This window comes from Labrus mixtus, chromosome 19, assembly GCF_963584025.1.
Source record: "Labrus mixtus chromosome 19, fLabMix1.1, whole genome shotgun sequence".
NCBI classification, from domain to species: domain Eukaryota; kingdom Metazoa; phylum Chordata; class Actinopteri; order Labriformes; family Labridae; genus Labrus; species Labrus mixtus.
The window spans coordinates 13,269,660-13,293,556 of NC_083630.1; the positions used below are offsets into that span (position 1 = coordinate 13,269,660).

The 23,897-nt window shown below is 40.7% G+C and overlaps 2 protein-coding genes across 2 annotated transcripts in view; one reads left to right on the forward strand and one right to left on the reverse strand.

Moving 5' to 3' along the window:
- Positions 1 to 610: 610 nt before the first annotated feature.
- gdap1 (ganglioside induced differentiation associated protein 1) lies at positions 611 to 6,036 on the reverse strand. Its single transcript, XM_061064663.1, has 6 exons — positions 5,795 to 6,036; positions 4,240 to 4,432; positions 3,538 to 3,708; positions 3,012 to 3,106; positions 1,808 to 1,922; positions 611 to 1,610 (listed from the first exon to the last, which is right to left on the reverse strand). The coding sequence occupies exons 1-6, from the start codon at positions 5,954 to 5,956 to the stop codon at positions 1,258 to 1,260; spliced, it is 1,089 nt and encodes a 362-aa protein (XP_060920646.1). The 5' UTR covers positions 5,957 to 6,036; the 3' UTR covers positions 611 to 1,257.
- Positions 6,037 to 7,125: 1,089 nt separating this feature from the next.
- Positions 7,126 to 23,897, forward strand: part of jph1a (junctophilin 1a) — a 37,955-nt gene continuing 21,183 nt past the window's right edge. Inside the window, exons 1-3 of the mRNA XM_061064193.1 lie at positions 7,126 to 7,279; positions 7,400 to 7,899; positions 10,697 to 11,465. Of these exons, the coding sequence (XP_060920176.1) occupies positions 7,521 to 7,899; positions 10,697 to 11,465 (1,148 nt within the window). The 5' untranslated portion in view covers positions 7,126 to 7,279; positions 7,400 to 7,520. The remainder of the gene's footprint in view (positions 7,280 to 7,399; positions 7,900 to 10,696; positions 11,466 to 23,897) is intronic.

Below are 23,897 nucleotides of genomic sequence, written 5' to 3' on the forward strand. Positions count from 1 at the left end.
ATAAATAACTGTGGATGTTGACTTACATCCAGACCCTGGGAAATGTGATTAGTTAATGCAATTTCCTCCAACATTAAAAACCTTTATGATATAAAATGACCTATTAAATCACGCTGACATATGTATTTTATGTGTCGTTTTGAGTTGTATTTGAGTGACGTGAAACACTGTAGATTGTTTTTTAGTAGTATAATTTCAAACAGATGTTACACTTGATTAAAAGATGATGGACATGGGATTTTAAAAAGCCTTCAATTGACTATTGTTACAGTAGATAATTTCAAACAATTATCCATCAGTCAAACTGTAAAACATGAGTGCAGGGAGCTCCAGATAAATCAATGATCAAGCTTACCGGTTCATTATGTTTAAGGTTTTGCAGATCACTTTTGTTAAATGCGGGCAGACTTCATCTCAAAGAGCAGGTTGCAGCCTCTTGTGTCCCTTTTTTGAATGTCTTATATGCAAATATGGACAACAACAAAGGACTAAATCACATATTAATATTTTAGGCACTCATGAAGTGATTTAAAATGCAAAAAGATGTCTGACCAAACATGTTTTTTTCCTCTCTTTTTTTTTTTTTACATTAAAGACTATTAAGCATTCATCAAGTAGATCAGGCAAACATTTATTTCCATTTCTTTCAGTACACTTTTATTTTAAGTTGGGAACACAGAGTCCAAGTTTTTTTTGGCATATGTTTTCTATTTTGCAGCAAGCAATGATGCCTTCATGTTCTATTTCATGGCTTTTAAATAATGAACTTCTTGTCAAATGTAGTCATGTGTGCTACCTTGTGCGCGGAAGCTGAAGAATAACTGTAAATGTTACTCAAATAGAAAAATTACGGTGTCTGTGATTTCAAACAAATGACAAAAACGTGTGTGTTCTCTAAGTCGATCCTTCCATGTGTAATTCAATCATGTAGCACAATAAGGAGGACTAAAAGTGCATTTTGTGCAACCTCTACAACAGAAAACAAGACTTAAATGTTAGTTTTAGTGGCATATTACTCTCCCCTGCTGAATGATTCAATCACAATCTGAAACTCTGAAATCCCAGGGGGAAATAAAGGCTAGAGAAAACGAAACAGGCTGCTTGCAAGGTTGGGGCATGCGCACTGATAAGTCCTGCATGTTTTAAAACTTTTAATAATTTATATTATGATATAGTCGACATTTCTCATATAATTTCTATGTTTTTCTTCATCCCAGTCCCAAATTCAGTCCCAAGACCCCTCTAACTCTTTTAACCTCAGAAGGAGACCGTCAGCCTCTTCTTCATGTACAGAAAAGCGAGGTATGTCGCCCCCCCGAGAATACCGATCAACAGAGTGGTGCCAACAATGACCGGTGCGTTCTTCCTGGCAACGCGAAACGCCACAGGAAGGACAGCAGAGATCAGGATGTTGTTGACATGGCTGAGTACTCTCCTAAAGGCCGGACGCTCCACCACGCGCTCGTAGTACGTCTCCAAGTTCACACGGTTACCGTTGCCCCAGTAGCGGCGGGAGAGGCCGAGGAACTTGAGGCGGTGCAAGGTGACTGCCAGGGAGACGTCTGCCATGCTGAAGAACTCACCGCAGAGCCAGGACTGACTGCCTTCTTCTGTCAATGGAAAGAAGATGAAGAAGAGTAAGTAAGAAAAAACACATTACAACACATTATGAATTCTACTGCTATAAGAGTTCACTTTGTTGCAAGAGACAGCACTTGCACCAGTGCAAAATCACGCCAACCATAAAAATCTACATTTTAGTGTGTGTAAAGAAGTTGCTAAATGACGAGCTGTTGTGGTTGTGTACCTGGTGTTTCTTCCACCCTCCTTTGTAGCTCAGTCTCCACCTGGTCCATCACACTCTCCAGTTCATCCAGAAGCTTTTTCAGGTACTTCATGTTGTCATGGTCAAATAACTTGGACTACAGAAACATTTGTAGAATGTAAGAATGAATGCATAGCACACAGATACTTCTTTAAGACACGGCAGAGAGTTGTGCAAAAGAAACGGCTTTAAACATTTTCAGACAAAGTAAGTGAATCATCAACATGCTCCAATTTTGTCTTTTTAAGGGCGGATTATTTTTACATTTTTAAAAATTGCCATAATACTACAAAAAAGCAAAACTGCACTCTTTGGTCTCTTTGACAACAGAACATTTTTTATAGCTCTAGTTAGGGTAAGACATAATGTATATCTTTGTATTAAAATCTGTATTCATAGTTCTTTTAAATTAAATGAATGTCTTAAAATGTTTGTTATCTCTTATTCTTGCCTCTTGTATTATTCTATGACCTGCCTGATTTTTCATTTGCTTTATTTTTCCTTGTAAAGCACTTTGTAACTTGATTTTGAAAAGCGCTCTATAAATAAAGGTTATATATCTTATATAAGTATCGATTTATGGATGGCCTTTAATGTAGAGATAGGACAGTGGATAGAGTTGGAAATCAGGGAGAGAGAGAGGGAAAGGAGCCACAGGCTGGATTTGAACCTGAACAATTTACTTGTTTGTTCGTTTATTTTCCATCTGAACTAGATTCAGCAATTGTCACATTTAGCTTTGTGGACTATTAAAGTGTCTGCCAGAGGTTGGCTCATCAAATAAATAGTTCTCTATTTCACATTACAGCTTTTATCCAGGAGCTTGAAGAACACTTAAGTTTTGGAAAGCCATGGGAACTTTATATCTTTAGTCAGCTGATGTTTAATATTGCTGTCTTGCTTTAGCTGTATATGTCCCTTAGTTAGAGTAAGAATGACCGGAGACTCTTGAACACAGACATTAATTAACCTGAGGGCAGTTAATGTGACCTGGGCAGCAAGACAGAGCCAAATTTCAGTACTAAAGGGAAGAACGACTCCAATAACTCCAGTCTTTACCTAAACTAGAGCAGGTATGTGGAGTTTCTTAGTTATGTTTTGGATTTGTAGGGAATCTGGACTCTTCTTAGTAAATCACAGTACGACAGTTTTGCTTATTTGGCACACACTAACTTGAAAAACGTACTTTCAAGCGCCTCTGCTTTGCCACATAAGCATCCTTGAGCTCTGGGTTCTGCTCTGCCAGTTTCTTTAGCTCAGTTTGCGTGTTACCGATCTGTGCTGTCAAACAAAAACACAACATTATGTTAGAGAGAATGAACAATGCCTTGATTTTCATTCCTAACGCACTTCATTTACATAGAAAAGTCCATATATATTAACGTCAGTGTATGTCTCTATACTGCATCTTATTCAACATTTTTCCTTTCCTGCAACATTTAAATCTTTGATAATTCAACTGTGCATTCAATAAGTATTAAGCATTCAAAACAAAAATCAAAGGTGCTACGCTAATAGAACATTTAAATCTTTTGCATTGAGAGCAGTATAGTGTACCCCAAACTGAACATTTACTGTCTTCATGATACTATCTTTGCAAGGATCTCTGGGATATCTGATCTATTTGCAACAAGGGGTCATATTATGTACAAGGAGAATATGTAGAATCAAGGCTGTATAAAACCTCTGCAAATCATCTCAGCATGTCTTACTTCGTATACATGTGGCTGCATATGCAGGTATGTGGGAGTCCACTGTGATCTCAGGATGGAGGATGCAGCCATGGGTGTAGGCATCCATCTGTAGCGAGTCCAGCAGCTCTCTGTAGTGCTGCACTCTGTGATAGTAGGTACTGCCCTCTTCAGGGATGAGCTTTGGAGTGTCTGCCACAGACAAACATGTCAAGACGAGAAAGATGCAGTGATGAGAACGTGACACTTTGCTGCTCTGTCCAAATGAAAAAAGGCAGAGGAGGAAGTAATTTCCACCCCAACTAATAGAGAAAAAGAACAGTTTTGTACATGGGAGAATATATAAGAGATTACAGAAGGTATTCAAAGACAAGCTTTTTCATTCGCTGAAATAGCTCCATGCTTACCAGATTCTCTCTTCTTTTAGGGAACTGGATGAAACCCTTGACAAAGAGTTTTCATGGATCAGTGAAAGGAAACCAAGAAATAATAGAAAATTAAAAGAAATGACTGAATGACAAAAATCAACAAGCACAAAATAAAAACGGTCAAACGTAAAGATGTCAAACTTATAATGCAAAAAAAAAAAAAATTGTCAAAAGAGAAACAATATTTTAAAAGAGTTCCACCTCTGAATGGTGCCTGATTGGAACTTGTCCCGCCCTCTACTTGGAACAGCGAATGAGGGTTAAGGGCTGCAGAACTATTTCTATTTAATCCTACCTTCGTTGAAATTCTGCTCCAGGTAGTCCATGATCTGCGTTGGGTCACAGATGACGTTGTCATTGTGCACTAGGACCGGCACCTCACCCGTGGGATTCAGATGCATGAACCAGGGCTCGTTGTGTTCACTCAGAGGTAGGCTCACATCGTATTCCTCACACTTCAAACCTTTCTCTGCTATGGCCAGACGCACCTGTCAAACAACAACTACTGAATGAGTGTTCAAGGTAAGACGTGTATGAGCTCATAACTATGACGCTAAATAATACTTGAAATCATTTTTGGCTCTTGATCAAAAACAACTGGCATAATCAATCAAGTTCACTTAAATCATCTTCATTCTGAGTGTTTAGAAGAGAGACTGCAAACAGTAGACTACATCAAATAAGTATATCTACTCGTTTTACTCTCTTGAAACTTTGCTATGAAGACAAAAAAAAAGACAAAAACAAACTTTGTTCAGTAATCAGAACAACAGGGCGCCGGTAGCCTAGTGGTTAGTGCGTGCGCTGTATGTACAGTACGCAGGCTAATTGTCCTCCAAGGGGGCGGCCCAGGTTTGAAACCGACCTGTGGCTCCTTTCCTGAATATCATTTCCCACCTCTCTACATCCCTAATTGCCAACACTGTCCACTGTCCTATCTCTACAATAAAGGCACAAAAAGACCCAAAATATATATATAAAAAAGTATTCAGAACAACAACATGCCAGCTTAAGTAGGCCTAATGTACATCTGACCGAAGAAACAACTACCAAATACACATATATCTCAATGATAACACAGTGGACAAAAAAAATAATTCTACAATTCACTTAGCAGACGCTTTTATCCAAAGTGACGTACATTAGAGAAATCAAATATGTATACAGTGAATAAAAAATAAAAAACATCCAGTGTTTGACAAGATGTCTGACATTAAATATGTAAAATTGTTTAAATGTATCCTACTGCTTGCAGTCTCTTTCAAATACTAAGAAAGAGGTGAGTTTGTTTAATAAGGATTGGCTGTATGAGTGTTTTACTACAGATAAACTAATATGAAAACATATTACTCGTTGTATTAAATATATTAATAATTGGATCAATCCAAACATTGCATCTTCACCACATAATAAATATTCGGAGGAAGTACGTTTGGAGAAATGACACACTATACCCAGGCTACAAACATACACACACAAACTTTAATGAATCTGTCAGGACACCGTAGAAAAAGAAAGAAAAGCTGACATAAATGAAAACATAGAGTGTGTTTTCTTCAAGTATTAACGGTGCTGATATTGGGCTTCTTTAAGGTGGAACAGATCTGTCCAAAAAGTTACCACAAGACGTCTAAAAACCTCTGAAACGATTTTAAATGAATCTAATAGGCCTACCAGTATTCCAGGGATAAAGAGTAATAACGCGATTTATAACCGGCCCATCAATGAAGACAGATTGTGTAGCTATTGGTTCATGAAGCTAGATCAACCTCATTTTATCAGTGTGTAAATCAAAGCTCTGGTGGGGAGCTGTCCATTGATTCGTGGTGCTGAAACGTGAAGACACCCACCTTCTGAGAATTGAAAGACTGCGTCCAGTGATAAAGCGTCAACTTGGACCCGCTTCGCTTCGCAACCGTACTGCATTGTTGCTGCACATCTTGTTCTGAGCTCGTCTCTAAAAGAGCCGCTTTCTCATCTTGGGTGTCACCGGGGCTGCTCTCGGACGCCATTTTATCTGTTAGTATTTTAGGGGACAAGTGAGGACAGCGCCCTAAAGCATCGTCAACAACATACACCCCCTATCGGCCCGGAGGAGAACATCTCGAACATCTTTCCCTCTTCAACAAGTTGTTCACATTTCATTAACATTGTGTGGGGAAACTAATGTGTTACGCGATTTATAAGCCTTTCTAACGGTAAGATAAGACAAACCCAATTAAACATTGTCCGGTTCTTAGTTTTTATACGTCAAATCGTAGTCCTGCTTGATTCAAGTTGTTGTAACCATAGGCATTAGGCTATAATTCAACATGTTCATTTTAAAGGAACCATACGCCATAAACTCGGTTATTAAAATATACTCGTTTTTTTTAAGTAAGTAGACCTATACGTTTTAAAGTAGGCTACACATATTCACAATGTAAGAAAAATGACAGAGAAACAACTACATTTCACACAAATACAAAACATTACCATATTATAGCCTGGCAATGCATTCAGACAGCAGAGGTCGCTGTCATCTCTTCCTTCAATGAGTAAACGACTACAAGCTATTTTTTCGGTTCGCTCTGACAAGAAGTGAATTAATTATTAAAAGCCAAAAGTCATGTGAGGTGAAAATTATTTTTAAATTAAAAAATATATATATCTCCCTGTTTAGTAATTATTTTCTAAAACGCAGTCTTGTTTTATTTGCAACCATTAGACAGTTTGTTGTCCTTTTAACTTAACACAGGCTTACTGTTAGATGGGGAAGGGAAGAATTCAGTCTAGCGTACACAATAAAGGCATTCATGTCACTTTTATATAGACTACAAATCACATGTAGGTTATTAGTGGTAACCTGGTAACACAGTCAGTATGTTTTATGTTAGAGCTATCTTGTGATAGCCTATCCACCCTCGGAATATAGGACGTTTGATTATTATGTAGGCGGATTATTAAGTAGGCCTATGGGAGGTAAAATAAAACGCATAACCATTTACTCAGTCTTGATAAGTAAGTCATTAGATATCAATTCTGTTGGCGTCAGAGGGTATTTTAATTTATGAACACACATGTAAAGTGAGGCGCGTTTTCAGATGTGTATACGAGTTTGGCAAGATATAGAGGTGTCTTATTTGGAGGTACTGAACATTTACGCTCCTCAAAGTGGTGGGAGAGAGAGAGAGAGAGAGGGAGATGAGAGTGGGAGGTCCCTGTGGCGTGACGTTGCGATTGGTCCAGTGTCTTTCTTTAGCATGGACTCGACGCTTCTCTCTCTCCCTCTGTGATCAGTGGGTGAGAGGGGGGAGACGAGCAACACACAACGGAGAACCCGGCGTGCGCCACCGGTAAATGACGCCCACCATTCATACCTTTACACTTGCCATTACGCATGCCTTTTGTATTGCATGTCAGTGTCTGGAAGTACCAACCTCTTTCCTCATCCCCTTATTTTTGTGCCCCTCTAGTCATCTTCTTGTCGGCTCATCCTTTCATCTCACCAACGGTCCTGGATCCCCTAACCACGGTCCTGGAGACGCCTGAGTCTGCAGCAGCGCACGATCTGCTCTATTCCCAGTCTGTATCTGAATGACGGGCGGAAGGTTTGACTTCGACGACGGCGGCACTTACTGCGGGGGGTGGGAGGATGGCAAAGCCCACGGACACGGCATCTGCACCGGACCCAAGGGCCAGGGCGAGTACGCCGGGTCCTGGTCGCACGGCTTTGAGATAGTAGGGGTGTATACCTGGCCCAGCGGGAATACCTACAAGGGCTACTGGTCCCAGGGGAAGCGACACGGGCTCGGCGTGGAGAATAAAGGCAAATGGATGTACCGCGGGGAGTGGAGTCACGGTTTTAAGGGTCGGTACGGAGTCCGACAGAGTCACAACACACCTGCTAGATATGACGGGACCTGGAGCAACGGGCTGCAGGATGGATATGGGATCGAAACCTATGGAGATGGCGGTAAGAAACTCTGTCTTATTTGTGTGTGTGTCGCTTTAACAGCGGTGCTTGATGTTGTGTTATGTAGCCTGTGTGTGTGTGTGTGAGAGAGAGAGAGAGGATGCTCGAAGTCCAACTGAGGGAGGCTAATGGAAATACATCGGTGCATGAATCTCCATCTGATATAAACTGACTGGAAGCTGAGATTGCGCACTGCGCACCGCGGTCAAGCATCATCTTTAACTTCCCCAACCCCCCTCAAAGATATGATTTATCACTCTGGTGATGTTAACTTGCTGCACACAGTTAAAGAGATGGGCTCCTCTCTGATTCCAATGCCCAACTCATTTGGCAGCAACCAGTTGCTCTTCAAGTGACAGAAGGAGGAGAGGGCATCCTGCCGCTAACTCAGTGGCAGCATGTCCCAACTCCAAGGAGCAAATCAGTCTGTAATGCCAGTTATAGCCAGACAATCACCTACTCCTCAGTCACTTTAAAAAGGTAACCAACACTGCAACCGCACACTTATTTCAAAGTGTATCTTTGCTTCAATCTCAACATTTCTAATAAAAACATTGTCCTTAATACAAGTGTCAAAACCTTTCTAGAAAGTTAACAGAAGAGGTGCATCTGCAATGAGAACTCGTGAAAATGTTTTTACACATGGGATACACTTTCCTTTATTTATAACTTTAAAACTTAAGATAGATATCTCCAAAGTGTTTAAAATCAATAAACATTCATCAAGCATTCAGCCGTGGTAAATTATACGAAGGATATATTCTTGGACTTTCTGGAACTGAGATGTCAGTGCAAGCCTCTCTTGGAACTTTGATCTCTGTAATCGGTGTTGTGTTCACAGATTGTCTCTAGACCGTTTTGATTAAGGTGTAAACATCCTGGTTGGCCCACAAACACGAGCACTTGCAAGCAATGCAGGTGGTTTACTACAAACCGTCCTCTGTGGTTATAAAACATCCCCGGTGATTTGTGAGCATCATCTCCCCTAACAGAGGCCTTATGGTGCAAGATAAATACTTCACATATGACAGTTCCAGAGGGGCCGGGCTTGGGAAATCAGCTGATCCTAGAGGATCTACAGAACATCTGGCCGTCTGACCCCGCAACATCCTGATAACTTGATCTGCAGGGTCACCAATTTGAACCGCAGCACAGAGCCAGCCTGTTAATCTCACACTGTTTATCCATCTAAATTCCTGCCGGAGGCTGGTATATCATTTTCTGTTCTACAATCAGACCATTACGGCTTATTTCATTGTGTTGCTCAATGCGATTGGAGTACAGGATTAACAAGCCTTTCTTATTATTAGGATTGGGATTGTAATATGATGCTCTGAAGAAGCTACAGTAGGCCAGCTCATACTCATTGGGCTCAGCAGCACCAAATGGGATTAATGAAGTATTCCTCTCATTATGTGACTCATAGCGAATCCCTGCCGTCAGAGACAAACGGTGAATGTGCCTACTGTCAGTGGGGGAGTTAGAGGCTGCCTGAAAATAGGCTCCTAGCTGAGTGATTCACATTCATCCCAGGTGATCCTCAGTATCAGTACCTTAATCAAATATCTGTGATTGAGTTAGTTATGCTCACAGTTCCAGATCTGTGGGGAATGAGAGACAGCATGTCATTGGCAGACAGACTTTACTGCACCGCTGCACCCAGCAAGAAATGAACTGTCCAACAAAATGCAAGGCAGAGGAAAAAGAGAACCCTGTCGATTTCCCTGAAAGTACAAAAATAAGCAAAAGCTCACTACTGCTATGAAAGTTAACATTTCTCTGGTGAAGCTATTCAGGCATGAATATCTTCAAATAATCGGCTTTGTTTTGGTACAGGTGCAAAAAAAAAACTTCCCTTAAGGAATCTTCCATGAGGAGAACATTAAATTGTTTCTTTTTTTTTTTTTCAGTCCTCCTTGAAAGGTTTTCTCAATTCCCCCACTGCGGATATTTTCTAAGCTCGTACTCTGTTTCAGTAGATTTAGATAAAAGACAGTCCCTTTTTGGAAGTGGGCCCAGTGAGACCAGCAAGTCTGTACATATTAGCAACAGCAACAACAACAACGACACACACACACACACACACACACACACACACACACACACACACACAAGAAGCAATTTCAGTGTCAATTGCGCTTTTTAATTATCATTTTGGAACTATTCCTTATTGTGCTTTATGATGCCTGCCAATTCTGGAGGTTTTTTATTTTCGATGAAACAGGGTAACACTATTCTGAACATGACATTTGAACATATTGTTGTTTCTGCAAATCTAATACAAAACAAGCCTATGAAAATAGCTATGATGTTATAACAGTAGACCCACGAGGTTACAGTTTAAACTCATCACTATTCAGCCTGCCATACACTTACTATATTATATTATATTATATGCATAACTTCAAAGTAATGACAGTGAAAAGGAGTCATACATTTTGAAAATTTGACATGTTGAAAATCTTAGAAAATACTTCTTATACCAAGTGTCATGTACATATTTTTATTTTTTTTAAATATATTTAACTTTTAGTGTCTTAGTCTTTAGATTATTTACATACAGAAGAGGTAAAAAAAAAAAATAGCTATATATCTGCTACACAACAACTTTGTTTTTCTATTTCTTTACTTTGAGCTTTCTGGTAAAGTCATTAATTTGAATTAAGTAGTTCCACAAATGAGGTTTATTTTAATGTGCTTTAAGTTTAAACAGTTGTGACACACTGTTTAGCATAGCCGGATGTTTACAGGAGTTGTAATTGAATAACTCACTGACCCATGTCTGCTTGTCCCTCAGGTACCTATCAGGGCCAGTGGATGGGTGGGATGCGACATGGCTACGGCGTGCGTCAGAGTGTTCCCTATGGCATGGCCACTGTTATCCGCTCTCCTCTGCGTACCTCTCTGGCCTCCCTGCGCTCTGAGCAGAGCAATGGCACGGTGCTCCAGGACCTCTCCTCCCCTACGGACACGCCCACAGGCAGCCGTGGTGGCTTCGTCCTAAACTTCCACTCAGACAGCGAGGTCGTCACCGGCAAGAAGAAGGGCCTGTTCCGCCGCGGCTCGCTCTTCGGAAGCCTTAGGCAATTGCGTAAGTCTGACTCTCGGACCTCCATCTCCAGCAAACGCAGCTCCGCGCGAAGTGACGCTGCCATGAGCCGCATCAGCTCCAGTGACGCCAACTCTACCATATCCATCGGGGATGGCGAGCTGCCGGACGAGGACTTTCCCCTGGAGGACCATGTGGATGCCACCACAACCGAGACCTACATGGGCGAGTGGAAGAACGACAAGCGCAATGGATTTGGTGTTTCAGAGAGATCCAACGGGATGAAGTACGAGGGAGAATGGCTTAACAACAAGCGCCACGGTTATGGGTGCACGGTTTTCCCAGATGGCACCAAAGAAGAAGGGAAGTACAAAAATAACGTGCTGGTTCGTGGAATAAGGAAGCAGTTGATTCCTCTTAAGAACCCCAAAACCAAAGAGAAGGTGGATCGGGCTGTGGAGGGGGCACAGAGGGCTGCAGCCATTGCCAGGAGTAAAGTGGAAATAGCAGCTTCCAGGTACAGTGTGTACATGTTTTTATTCCTGCTTCTGTATGTGTGTGAGGGTGTTGGCTGTGTAAACATCAAAACACAGAGCGGACATTCAGAGCAGAATCAGAGCAGTGGCCTTTTTGACAAACATCTCCCGGTCTGATTGAAGGCTCAGTCTTGTGTAAGTGGACTCCTGTGACAACAGCGCCGACCTTTCTACCTCACCGGCGCTCAGGGCTTTTGTGTAGCCAGTGTGATCATCCCTGGAAAAAGTTCTGTTTCTATTCTCTGCCCATATCTGTCATTCCCAGGGAGAGGGGTGAGGCATCTTGTGTGAGGGCGTGTGTGAGAGAGATTCATGTGTGTCTATGAGTTTGTGTGCGTGAGAGCAGTATAGCCATACCTGAACCGTGCCAACTGCATCTCATGTGCCCAATAACGATACCTGCTCCTCCTGCCAGGCATTGCTCTGATGTGGCATCTGCTCTTTAACAGGTGGAGGAGATGTGACCTTTTCATTTAAAGCCTCCCTCCTACTGGGACACAGTTCAGCGTACGCAGCATCACTTTGACATCCTCTGTTTTCATTGCATCAGGGAATTATTAGACTCAGGGCAGTGAGGATGTGTACAAGCTGTGAAAAGGTCTCTATGCAATCAGGCAAGCTTTGATTTTATTTTATGTTTTTACTCTCACTGTCTCCCAAGAGGTGCACCTTAAAAAAAATATATACATATTTATAATTTCCAAAGAAAGGTATATTTATTGTGTTTCATTCATTACAAAGAAATTAGGCTCTTAGTTATGAAGCAATGACTCAGCCAATCAAATAATCAAAACACACATTATAAACTACAATCGAAGTTAATCAGTTAAATGAGTCTTTTATCCTGCTGAGCACAAATTAAACTAGAAATGTGTTCATATCGTGTAAAAACAAGAGTCTACGGGCATGCTCCCGGTTTGTTAGTTTGATCATTATGCTAATGTCAGAATGCCAACTTATTCACAGGGACAATATTAGCGAGCTGATATTTTCCAGGTAAAATAGTTACCTAATTCATCATTTCAGTTCATCTCACTGGTTCTCTCTTTTGTTAACACTGAACACAATTTGCAGGTTTTGGGCCACAAAGATTGAACTAGTGATGCCTCTAAAACTTTAGGGGTTAGCAAAGATATTCTAATTCATCCTGTTGGGAACATGAACATCTGTGCCATTAGTTGTTCAGTTGTTGAGGCATTTTTGGTCAAAATCAAAAGAAATGTTGGGTGATCATCAAAGTTGTTATGAATCATCATTTTTCTCTGAAAATCCATTATGATCTTTTAGGTTTTTCATATGGAAAATGAAAGATTTGACCTTCTGGTGGTGCTACAGACCCAGGGGTTCACCAATTTATTTCTTAATAGTCCTTTGAGGCACTATGAATCTCTTTTTTATTTTTTTTTAAGATTTATTTTTGGGCTTTTTGGGCCTTTAATGAAGAGACAGGACAGTGGATAGAGTTGGAAATCAGGGAGAGAGAGTGGGGAATGATATGCGTGAAGGGAGCCACAGGCTGAATTTGAACCTGAGCCACCCGCTTGGAGGACCATAGCCTCCACACATGGGGCGTGCGCACTAACCACTGCGCCACCAGCGCCCAGGCATGATGAATCTCATTACCAAATTTCATGGCAGCCCATCCAAAAGTTGACTTAAAAAAGATGACAGTCAAGGGATTATAAATCAGGAGGCTCCTCCTTTCATCCTTATTGGACCATGAATGTGTGGTCCAATAAGGATGGACTTGAGAAATCTCACTAAAAACATCCACATTTAATCCACATAATGGCACTTTGGGAAAATCAGTGGATCACCTAAATTGGAGGGAGTTAAGCTCTGGGGGTCATGAATGGAATTTGTCCAATGGTTATCAAGATATTCTAGTCGAAGCCAAAGTGGTCGACCAACCAACAGACTTTGCCATCTGTGGAGTCATAACTCTGAAGTGGCAAGACAACAGTATTAAGATTCTTTGAATTCTTTTTAGAACGGCAGCACAATAATAGATCGTGACTTTATGCCCTGGTCAAAAATGGGTATCGTTATTTCCAGAATAAATGACAAATCTGTTAATCCATGTTTTCTATGAATAGACAAATCTAATCTATTTAACTGATAAACAAAATGTACACATGAAATATTACATAACACTGAAGATGATGAATAGGAGTATTTTGCCTCAGAGCTGAACCAAACCATTTACAGTAATACAGTAAGAATTAATTTGAATGGCTGTTTTTACTATAATATCCAAAAATTCTCTTAAAATTTTATAAATCCTTTCCAGCAGTTGGGGAGGAGAAAAGGCTTAATTCTGCAGATTTCAGGCATATAAGATTACATAAGGTGGATTTAAAATGCTAAATACTTAAAGTCCTGCATACTGTTAAGTCCCCGGAGTAAAGAGAAAACTAGACACAGCGTTGAAAGGAGTCATAAGCATGCATTAGAGCAACGATTTAACAACAGAAGAAAAGACGTGACCTGATGTATAGCGCTAAAGCAACAACAGTAAAAGCAGTCGCGCTGATACAAACTGTTAATGGCAGCGAACAAGGTCCCCTGTGCTGTAGTAAGTGATCAAATTACTGCCTGTTTCTCGCCCATCATGCGCTTTGGAATACAACAATTTTCCTTTTTAAGACTGCATTTGTGTTGTAAACAGCCAGAATGGCCGACTGTGCCGGTTGTGTATAAGCAGGTTATGTAAGTCTCATTATACAGTGCATGGGGGAAAGATGCACTCGTATCGATCCAGTTCTGGTCACATGACGCTCAGTCTTTGGATGTGGAGCGGATGCAAAGGGAAAGTGGGGAGGGAGACAGAGCTGGTGGGAGAGTCAGCAGGAGAAAAAAAAATGTATTGAAGTAGGAGAGCCAGGGTAAAAAATGTGGCTTGGATAAGATGGGGGATGCAGAAAATTTGCTGAGCAAGAGGTTTCTTGGGAGTTTGAAGTGAAAAAGAGTAGAATTTGTTTTCAAAAAGGGCACAGAGGGGACCCAACTACCCCTCCCTCGTACAGAGGAGCTATCCCATCAGCCTCCAGGGTGGATCTGATGACCTCACGCCTCTGACCAGCCAATCGATACCGAGCTGGCAAGAGTTCTGTGGCTGTGACCCCCATTCACTGTTAGTTTGTCAACCTTATCTATGTCAAATGGACTTCCACACACATAAACACAGCATGCTCTTGTGTCTGTGTGGGTGTGTGTGTGTGTGTGTGTGTGTGTGTGTGTGTATGAGGGCGTGTGTGTGTGTAGTGGTAGTGTCAGAGGCCTGTGAACTGAGATAAGTGGCTGTGCCTTTGAAACGTTTAACGTGTCAAAATGCTTCTCCCATAAAGCCTTTTTGTTACAGAGCAGCAATCCTGGTGGTGTGTACACCACTCTGTAATCTACTGTAATGGCCTCTGTTACACCTCTGTTCCCTCTTATACCAGCCAAAGTGTTGTAGTGTAGTCTCCAATTCTCAAAACTTTCAAAATAATTTGAAAACATTTTCCCCTCTGAGCTTCTTTTACATGCCGCTGCAGATTGTTTTACTGTTTATCTGACCTCATTACCTGAGGTTAAGTTGATGATGCACACTTTCCCACCTTACGATGCTAAGGCTTCAGGGTTACGTTTTAAAATGCCAAAACAAACACACCATTTGCCAGTTCATCCATGCAGGCCGAGTGTGTGTTTCTGTTTGGATACACTCTTTACTCTGCAGGCTCTGGTGAAAGGTTAACTAACACCTAATACGCAGCTCTCCGCGCATAGGAAAGATTTTCATGTGATACTTGTTTCTTCTTCACAGCAATCAGTGAAATTTTAGACTATTGTTATTCAGTAATGTGCACCGTGTTTACCATTGTGAATTGTACCATTCCTACCACTGCTTGTGAAGCTGTTTCTGTACTTTTTTTTATTTCACATACACAGACCGTTATCTGTACGACTACTTTGTTTAAGAAAACTGTATAGATTTTGGTGCTGGGCAGACAACCAAACTCTTTCAAACAGAAGTTTTAACAGACTTTTTTATACTAGATATTAAAGGAGCAATATGTACATTTAACACCCAGTGTTTAAAATGGGTACTGCAGCCCAAATTCAAAACATTGGAGAGAGCTCCTCTCTGGAGTCGATGTGAATGCAGGTTGACATGTCATAGACACAGAAGCTTCAGTGTTTAGCCAGCTCTGCATCGGTCTTGAAACCTTTCTGTGAACTAACCGCTCTCCTCTTTTCAAAAGTATCTCCAATACTTCTCCTGGTTTTACCACGTTTCTGGTCGTGGAGTTTATTAGAAAATTGCAGGGGCTTTTTAGGTCCTCATTTTTGTCTGAACCAGTTCAATTGCTTGCTTCCATCACTGCAACACCTGAGGGGCGTTCACAACGGCCGTTTTTGGGGTGCCTTAAAACCGCCTGCTTTTCTAGTCAAAATGAAAACAAACCATTCTGCACCGTAATCGAAACTAAGAGGAGGACATACACGCTGCTGCAATGTTGACAGAGAAGGCAGGACCCCAACATAGCATGATTCCTAAATGCCTGATGATATAAGGACATTTTTTATGATTTCATTCAGTAGATATCTTACATATTGTATTTGTAAGATATCTCCTATTCTATTTGATTAATATTTTTATTACTATATTTCTACTGCTATATTGCATATTTTGGAGCAACTGAGACAATCGAATTTCCCTCTGGGATTAATAAAGTATTTCTGATTCTGATTGCTCTTTTAATTATGATGCAGTCGTCCTTGTTGGAGCAAGGAGAAGTGAGAAATAGGATTAAAATGTAGAATATTCAAATTTCCCCAAAAACTGTATTAAAATCTTTTTCTCTAGTCAAATATTTTGATTTATTATGTCATACATTGAACGCTGCTAGCAACCATAGGCCTATTAGTGTTAACCATGTATTCACATACAGTACACTACTCTGCCTGCCAGACACATGCACACATTTACAATCACTTATAGACACACACACTATCTATGTGCATTCGCTAAATCAGAACCCACTTCTCTTTCACGGGAACACCGACCTTACACACACATACACACACACGCACAAGACAAATGCATACACTGAGTGTGCATGGGGTGTCTGTTACTCTGCTGGTGTGTCAGCAGTGAGTACTGACTAAATAAGGCAAGGCATCAGTTGGCTTATCAGCACCAGCCAGGAATATATACCCGTCCCAGCACTGATATAGCAGCCTGCCATCTCCCTCACACTATCATCTCTCACGAATGTGTGTGTGAGCGTGTGCATGTGTGTGTCCATAAAAATGTGAAGAAGAGAGTTGAAGAGAATGGGAGAAACTGTGTGTTTGGATGCGAGAGGTGAGATAAGGTTGCTATCACTTGGCAAGAGAACAGAGAAAGTGTGTGTGTGGGGTGCGTTTGTGTCCAGGGGTGTTTGTTTATCACCTGCTGTGTGATGACCTCAGCCACTCACCACCACCTGCCCTTTTGGAGCGAGTTATAGATCAGCCTGTGTTTCAACATGTGAACAAAATAATCCCAGACTAGTACATCATGTAAGATTCCATTTTGGCTGTGCCCAGTTTCAGATGACTTTTTCCCCTCCTCCAAAGACGTGAAGAAGTGCAATAAGATTCATGTTTTTCATGTGTGTGTGTGTGTGTGTGTGTGTGTGATCTCTATGCTTGTGCTGCCACTTATGGACTTCCTATGAAGTGGCGCCACACACCTCTCAAAAGTATATCAAGTTGGTCTCTTTATGAAGTGACAGAATGTACAGTAGCAGCGAGGCAGAGCATATAGTTACTGTAACTGTGGGAAGGACTACCAGCCATCTGAATCATCACAAGTCATAGTAACGCCCCAACATACAATATACATACAATATATATACAACATATATATAACATATCCCTCGGCACATCTAATAATTATGGAAATTACAATAATTATAGCACACACATAAATTAACCATCCACCTCGCCTCATTTTATCGATATCAGTCTAATTAAAGACCGAAGCCGTCGCCATCTTGTTCATACAAATAAGCTATAAATAATGGAGCCGATGCAATGGCCCATGCACTGGACTTAGTCGAGTTGTTTTATCAAATTACAGCTTGTAATGTAATCTTATTCTGTACTTCACCACATTAGCCTTCTATAAAGTCATCGTTAGCAGCAGGAGAGATGTCAGTGGATGAAACCCTGTAAGTAGTATCAGAACCAAAGGCTAATGATGTGGGGAGCTATTAGGGCTGGGTCATTTGATTGGTTGATATTTATCAAATCAAATAAATTTAATTGGTAACCCCCCCCCCCCCCCCCCCCCCATTACTTTACCTCTACACTTCTGACATTGGGTTCACGTGTGGTTTTAAATTGAATCAACAACTATTAGTTCAACTAAGAATTTGTATATTGTATGCGCCCCAAATGTAATTACTTGGGTTTAATCTTAACCTTCACTTTGCCTTCAAACTCTGTCCAGTCTTTGGTTTGAGCCACATTCATCTAAAACCAAGAGATTTCAATCTACTGCTTTACTTTTGTTGTTTTGCTATTATTAAAGATGGTAACATACTCAACTAAGATGGTAAATTATACCTAAGTGCTAAACATCAGTATGAATGCATTGTTTCATTTCCATTTACAGCTTAAAGAGCCAAACGCCACCACAAACTGTTTAAAAAATGTAGCATGCTAACACTAGCACTAAGCTAACAGCCCCACTGCATCTTCATACAGCTTCTCATACCAGCTAACACGGCTGTAGGCACGCAGCACTTTACAAATGTACTGTTCAACTCACAAAGACTATTTCAAGTTAAAACATATATGCACAACAGAAGATTCTTCTCATGTACCACTAGAAGAAAGAAGAGCAGGTCTTATTAGTGGCTCATCTGCTGCACACATCATGTTGCTGTAATCCATCACAGTAAATAGGAATACTGTTGAAAGAATCTGGAGAGTGAGCGGAAAAGACTATTTTTCTCTTCTCTCCCTCCTTAATATTTCTTCTCCCTGGTGGGAGGTGTTAGGAAGGCAAGAGGAGAAGGAAATATCTTGGCAGATGATCACCATCCTACATGTCCAACTAGAGGACTTCACACTAAAAGAGAAGGTTTTATAAGGCGGAGAGAAGATGTCCAGGCTGTACAGTTTATTGTATGTTGGACTGAAGGTTGGGATCAGATAGATTTTCTGACTTATAATTACCCTGTATGAGAGAGCTTTGTTCCCTGGAGAGTAGAGGAGAATAGCCTGTGGGTAATAGTGGTGTGTAAACGTGAGCGTGTTGACAGCGGCGGTGATAGGATTGAGTTTCACCGACATGCCTCAGCACTGTGTGGCTGTGGCCTGTAATCTCTCTGAGAACGGTACATATTTCTGCAGCTTCTCAAGAAAGGCTGCGATGAGTCAGGCATGCGAGCGGGTAGGCAGGGAGAGGTGGTGGAGTGGTGGTGTGGGGGGGGGTAGGAGTTATGTGGAGTCCAGGGCTGCTATAAAGAGGTTAACTCATGTAGTGGTACACCTGCAATCATTAAAAATGTAGAAGAACAGACGTTTTACTTCATTTCCGCAGCAGACTTGGTTTATAATGAATATTCGACAAGACTGTACTCCATTATTAAACAGTGAAAGTGATGCACTACTTATTTTTTTGTCGTCTTTTGACCCACTGTGTAAATGGAAAGATGAGAGGTAGAATCATGGGAGTGGGAAGTTAATAAATATTGTATGAGGCACACTGTGATTTGAGATGTAAAGAAATGATGAGATCGAGCAAATTTTGTTTTAGTACGCCTGATCTTCATGGAATTATTTGCGTTTGTGTGTGTTGATGTGTTTTTGCAATCCAACTGAAAATTTCTCTGGACATGATGGGAAATTATGTAAAATCACAAATGGCATTTAAAAAAAAAAAAATGTGGTGCTCACCTGTGGAAGCTGATGTTTGAACGCTTGTGCAACATGTTAGGTCCTTGCTGATATACTATACTGTATGTCTTTTGCAATTTGATTTTAATTGAGGTCCGGGCTCTACTAATTCAGTGTAGCTTATTGTTAATTTTTTTGTGCTGCTATTTGCACCAAGAACACTTGCTTGACTTGCAATTACAGTTGCATTTTTTTCTGGCCTTTGGAGAAAGTCAGTCTCTATTTTTTCCAACCTACTTAAATCTGTCAATATCCTCAACAACTCTATTCCTATGCACACATCGCTAAAGCATGTCATAAAAATTTACAGATTTATTATCTTGGAAAAAGGCTGGTACTGAATTAAATAAAGATAAGTTTCATCAGAAAACATGCAAAACAATAATTATCTACTTTTGATAAAACCACACCCACTTCTGTATGTTTGTGTGCTTATGTGGATCTAGCACATCGACTACATGTTGACATGGACAAAGTCTGAGTGACGTCACCCATTGGTTTCTGAAGGGCCCATCCATGGCGGTTGCTGTGTTGGAAATGCTGACTCTATCAAGCTTTTAGTCAACTTAACAAGAGGCAAAGAGCTGCAGCTAAGGTGGCCCTAAAGCCTCCTCACAAACCGTAGCCACTTGCTGTAAGATCAGTAACGGCCCCAATTATCCATAAATCATTGCCTTCATAAAATCAAAAAGGGGGAATTGTAAAAATAAATACCCCCCAACGTACAGTGCCAAATAAAGACATTGACTACTCGGAACAAAATGTATTTATTTTTTGTTCCAGGCTATAATACTAGACATGTTCATTTCAGCAGTCAAATTAACATTTTAATTTGGAGTGCGGGATTTCCAGGTTGTTTGGAGCCAGCCTCAAGTGGACACTCAAGGAACTGCAGTTTTTTTTGGACTTCTGCAACTTGGTCTCGCATAATAGGAAAGCTACAGTAGCAAGGGAAGTAGCACTATGGGTTAGATAATCTGATAACTCTAGGAATAAGTTAGCACCATGCTATTTCCTAACTGTACATTCAGTTGTTCTGAAAGACTATTTGAGTTAAATAATTTTCTCATTTGTGCTCCGATACCACAGAAAGTCATCAAATGCAGTGTTAAATGTCACTTTTTCAAAGCTAATTTAGCAGTCATATTCTGCAGGACAAAACATAAGAATATTTTCAATGGAAATGCATGAACGAGAGCATAGTGTTATCAGAAGTAGGATGAAAAAACGATGGACACTTAGCCTCCCCGCCAAAGGAACCTTAAAATGCGAATAGTGGTTCTAACACTGTAGCCTTAAGTGTTGGTGTTTGCCACTCTGACACACACATACTGACCAATAAGCCTGTTTCAGTATGTGTTGCCTCAAGCAACTAATATGTTAAAGATCTTTCGTCTGTTTTTATTTGTTTCTTTTAATTTTTTTATACCTTCTACCAAAGCTGTACGTCTTTAACCTCTGGATACCAATGTGCCCTGCTAAATCTGTTCAGCCACTCTGATTGGCCAGCTAGAGGCAGCTTTGACTCCAGATGTTCCCGGATTGGATTATGGAAGTATCACTTCTCTTGTTGTTGTCAGAGTATTGCTTTTCCACATAGAAACCCTTTTCAAGCATGCAACCACACTTGTAGTCACACGCATAGGCCTCCTGTGTGTGGTATATATATTTTGTGGTGCTTTTTTCCCCTTGTATATCTGTAGTTTTATACCATTTACTTATAAACATTTTATTTGACTTCTTTTGCCTTTTCGCAATATTCCCCTGGATTATATAATTGTAATGTCGCAGAGCTTGACCTACATACTACAAGCAGTTGTAGTTGATTTTAGGGAGTTGTTATTGAATCAATGTTTTTCAAATAATTAATTATTTATGATACTGCCAGCGTTGCCTTTGCACATCCTGCAGCTACTCCATGCAGATAGATCGTAGAAGATTGCATCACAACTTTTCACTGTGGGCAGATGTAACCTAATGCTAATACTCCCTTGGCTTTGCACTAGAGGGGAAATTGATGGTTGTGTGTGTGTATATGATTGTGTGTGTTTTTGTTTGTGTAAGTGTGCGTACAGACACTCGGCTGAATGGTGGCAGGAGATTGGAGGAGAGAGAGCTCAGACCATAATTAAAACTATTCCTTAAGCTCAAGTGGTTGCCAGGCAATGTGACCTTTACTCACACAGGTTCAGCTCGGATGTTGAGCCTCGTAGTTAAATGAGACGCACCACTGAGAGGCTGCTTGTGTGTCTGTGTGTGCGTGTGTCTCATTACCTGTGTGTAAACCTTTTACATTATATTCAGTTTGTCACGCTATCACATTCAAAAAGATGTGTAGTAGTAGTTGTAATATTGTAACCGTACAGTTTAGCATGTAGGTTTGTTCATTTGCTAAATGTATTAATACAGCCTAGATGCCTAGTTGGACAGCCTGCTCAAGTGTCTCTGCTTGTTGCCATGGTTACTGCCTCATCGCTGTCATCATCGTGTCAACCATTTGTTGATTTTCTTCATGAGGAAGTAGAGTGAAGAGGCGTCGTTAGCTCGGCATTGTGTTTATTCATCCTTAAAGGCTTGTTCAATGTGTGTAGATTTAGAGGTTTTATGAACAGATATCACGGAGACAACCCTGTGCAGTCACCTCAGTGCGTCCTTTATTCAGACCAAATCTTGAATTCCCTGTAGACCTCATTATAGCATCTCTTCCTCAGAGCCTCCCTTTTTTCAACTCCTAATGCAGATTTGTACCTGATTTGCATGAGAGGTGGCTCATTTTTCAAGCTTCTGCCTGTATGTGTATATATTGTCTATGTGTGACATTTGCATATCGTCTTGTGACAACATGCCTTCATTTGCATCAGTGGAGGCCTGTGTCTATGAATGTGTGTGTACAGGCAGAATATGTTTGTTTCGCTGCAAACGCAGGTTAGTTTGCTAAAGTTTTCAGGGTAACAACAGCTTGTGAATTTAAAAACAGACTTGTGCTGCCTGACAGCTACACAACAATTACACATCCAGTCCTGAGATTCAACCTGATTTTACTGATTTAATGTAATTGAGTTTTCTCACTTTTTAAAGTGCTAAAACAATAAATCGGGTTGTTAATTTGTCCATGGGCAATAAAAATAATCAACAACAATTTTTATTATTGATTGTTCCTTAAATGAATAATATGGCATTGTACACATAAATATAGCAGAACTCAAGTATATCCTCTGTAAATGTCATGACTGTCTACAATGAGTGAGAAGCACGAGTCCCACTGGCTGTGTTGTTGTCTGAGCCATGTTTACGTCATGTTTACATCAGCAGGCTCCTCAAACTGTTTTAGTCTAGGACAAGAGAAAAGAAGAATGACATGCTAATTTGAATGTCATGTAAGCGTTTTTAGATCATGGTCATTCCGCGTGAAATTCAAATGCAATGTGAAGCCACGAGCTAACTAAAGCGTGCTAACATTAGCCTGCTAACACAACAATGCAGTCCACAGGCAATTGCGAGGGCTTCACTATGGCGGAGGTGTGGCCAAACAGCATTAGTTTTGGTTACATGCTGGTGCTCAAGGGCGACATCTACTGGATAAAAAATGCACAAATTCTTCTTTTATGGAACACAAATAATGCAACAGAATTCTGTGCATTCAATATCATTTTCATTTTAATACCTTTGGCTTTTGGAAACTTTAGAAGAGCTTAGAAACGAGATTAGAAACGTAAGATTTGGGTGACGTGTTTCTTGGTTTTGTTAAATCAATGTTTAGGCTTCAGTGTCATATATTTGAGAGGCTTTATTGGCTTGACTGACAGCTTTAAGAGTTGCTGTTTGCTCATCACTCCTAAGGATTTTTTTCCTGCAGTAAAATGAAAAATCAAATCCATGCTTTAAAGGCTCACAGATACTGATACAGATACAGATACTGTGTGAAGTTTATCCAACCCCCTTCAGTCGGGGTCATTGGCTATATCAGCTGTGGCCATGTTTCACCAGCAGTGTTGACACAAAGAGCACGGGGCAGAGCGAGGTCTGAATCCCTGCCATTGCCCTTCACCAAAACCAGAGGGATCATCTCGGAGAGGGATTCTGTGTCACTCTCTCAGCAGACTCATCATGTCAGCAGCGGGCGTATCAAACCTTAAACCAAACAGAGACCGAACATGTTCCGCACAAGTACATGCGCTTACACGTGGGACGTATTTTTATGCAAAAATAATCTGAAAAGGCTCATAGGTTTCTGAGATGTACCTAAAAAGTCCCAAAGTGAAATCCTGATGCACAGGCAAACACACATACCTGTGTTTTTGGATGAAGTCCAGGTGAAATCTCAGAGGACGCTTCAGTGCAAAGCTCCGGAGTAAAGAACACTCGTGAGAGATTAGGTCTGTTTGTAATCCACAGACATAAAATGTTTGTGGAGTTTTGTCTCTGTTTAATCAAATACTGATTCTACTTATTCTTCTTCCTAGAACTGAAGTCTGTTT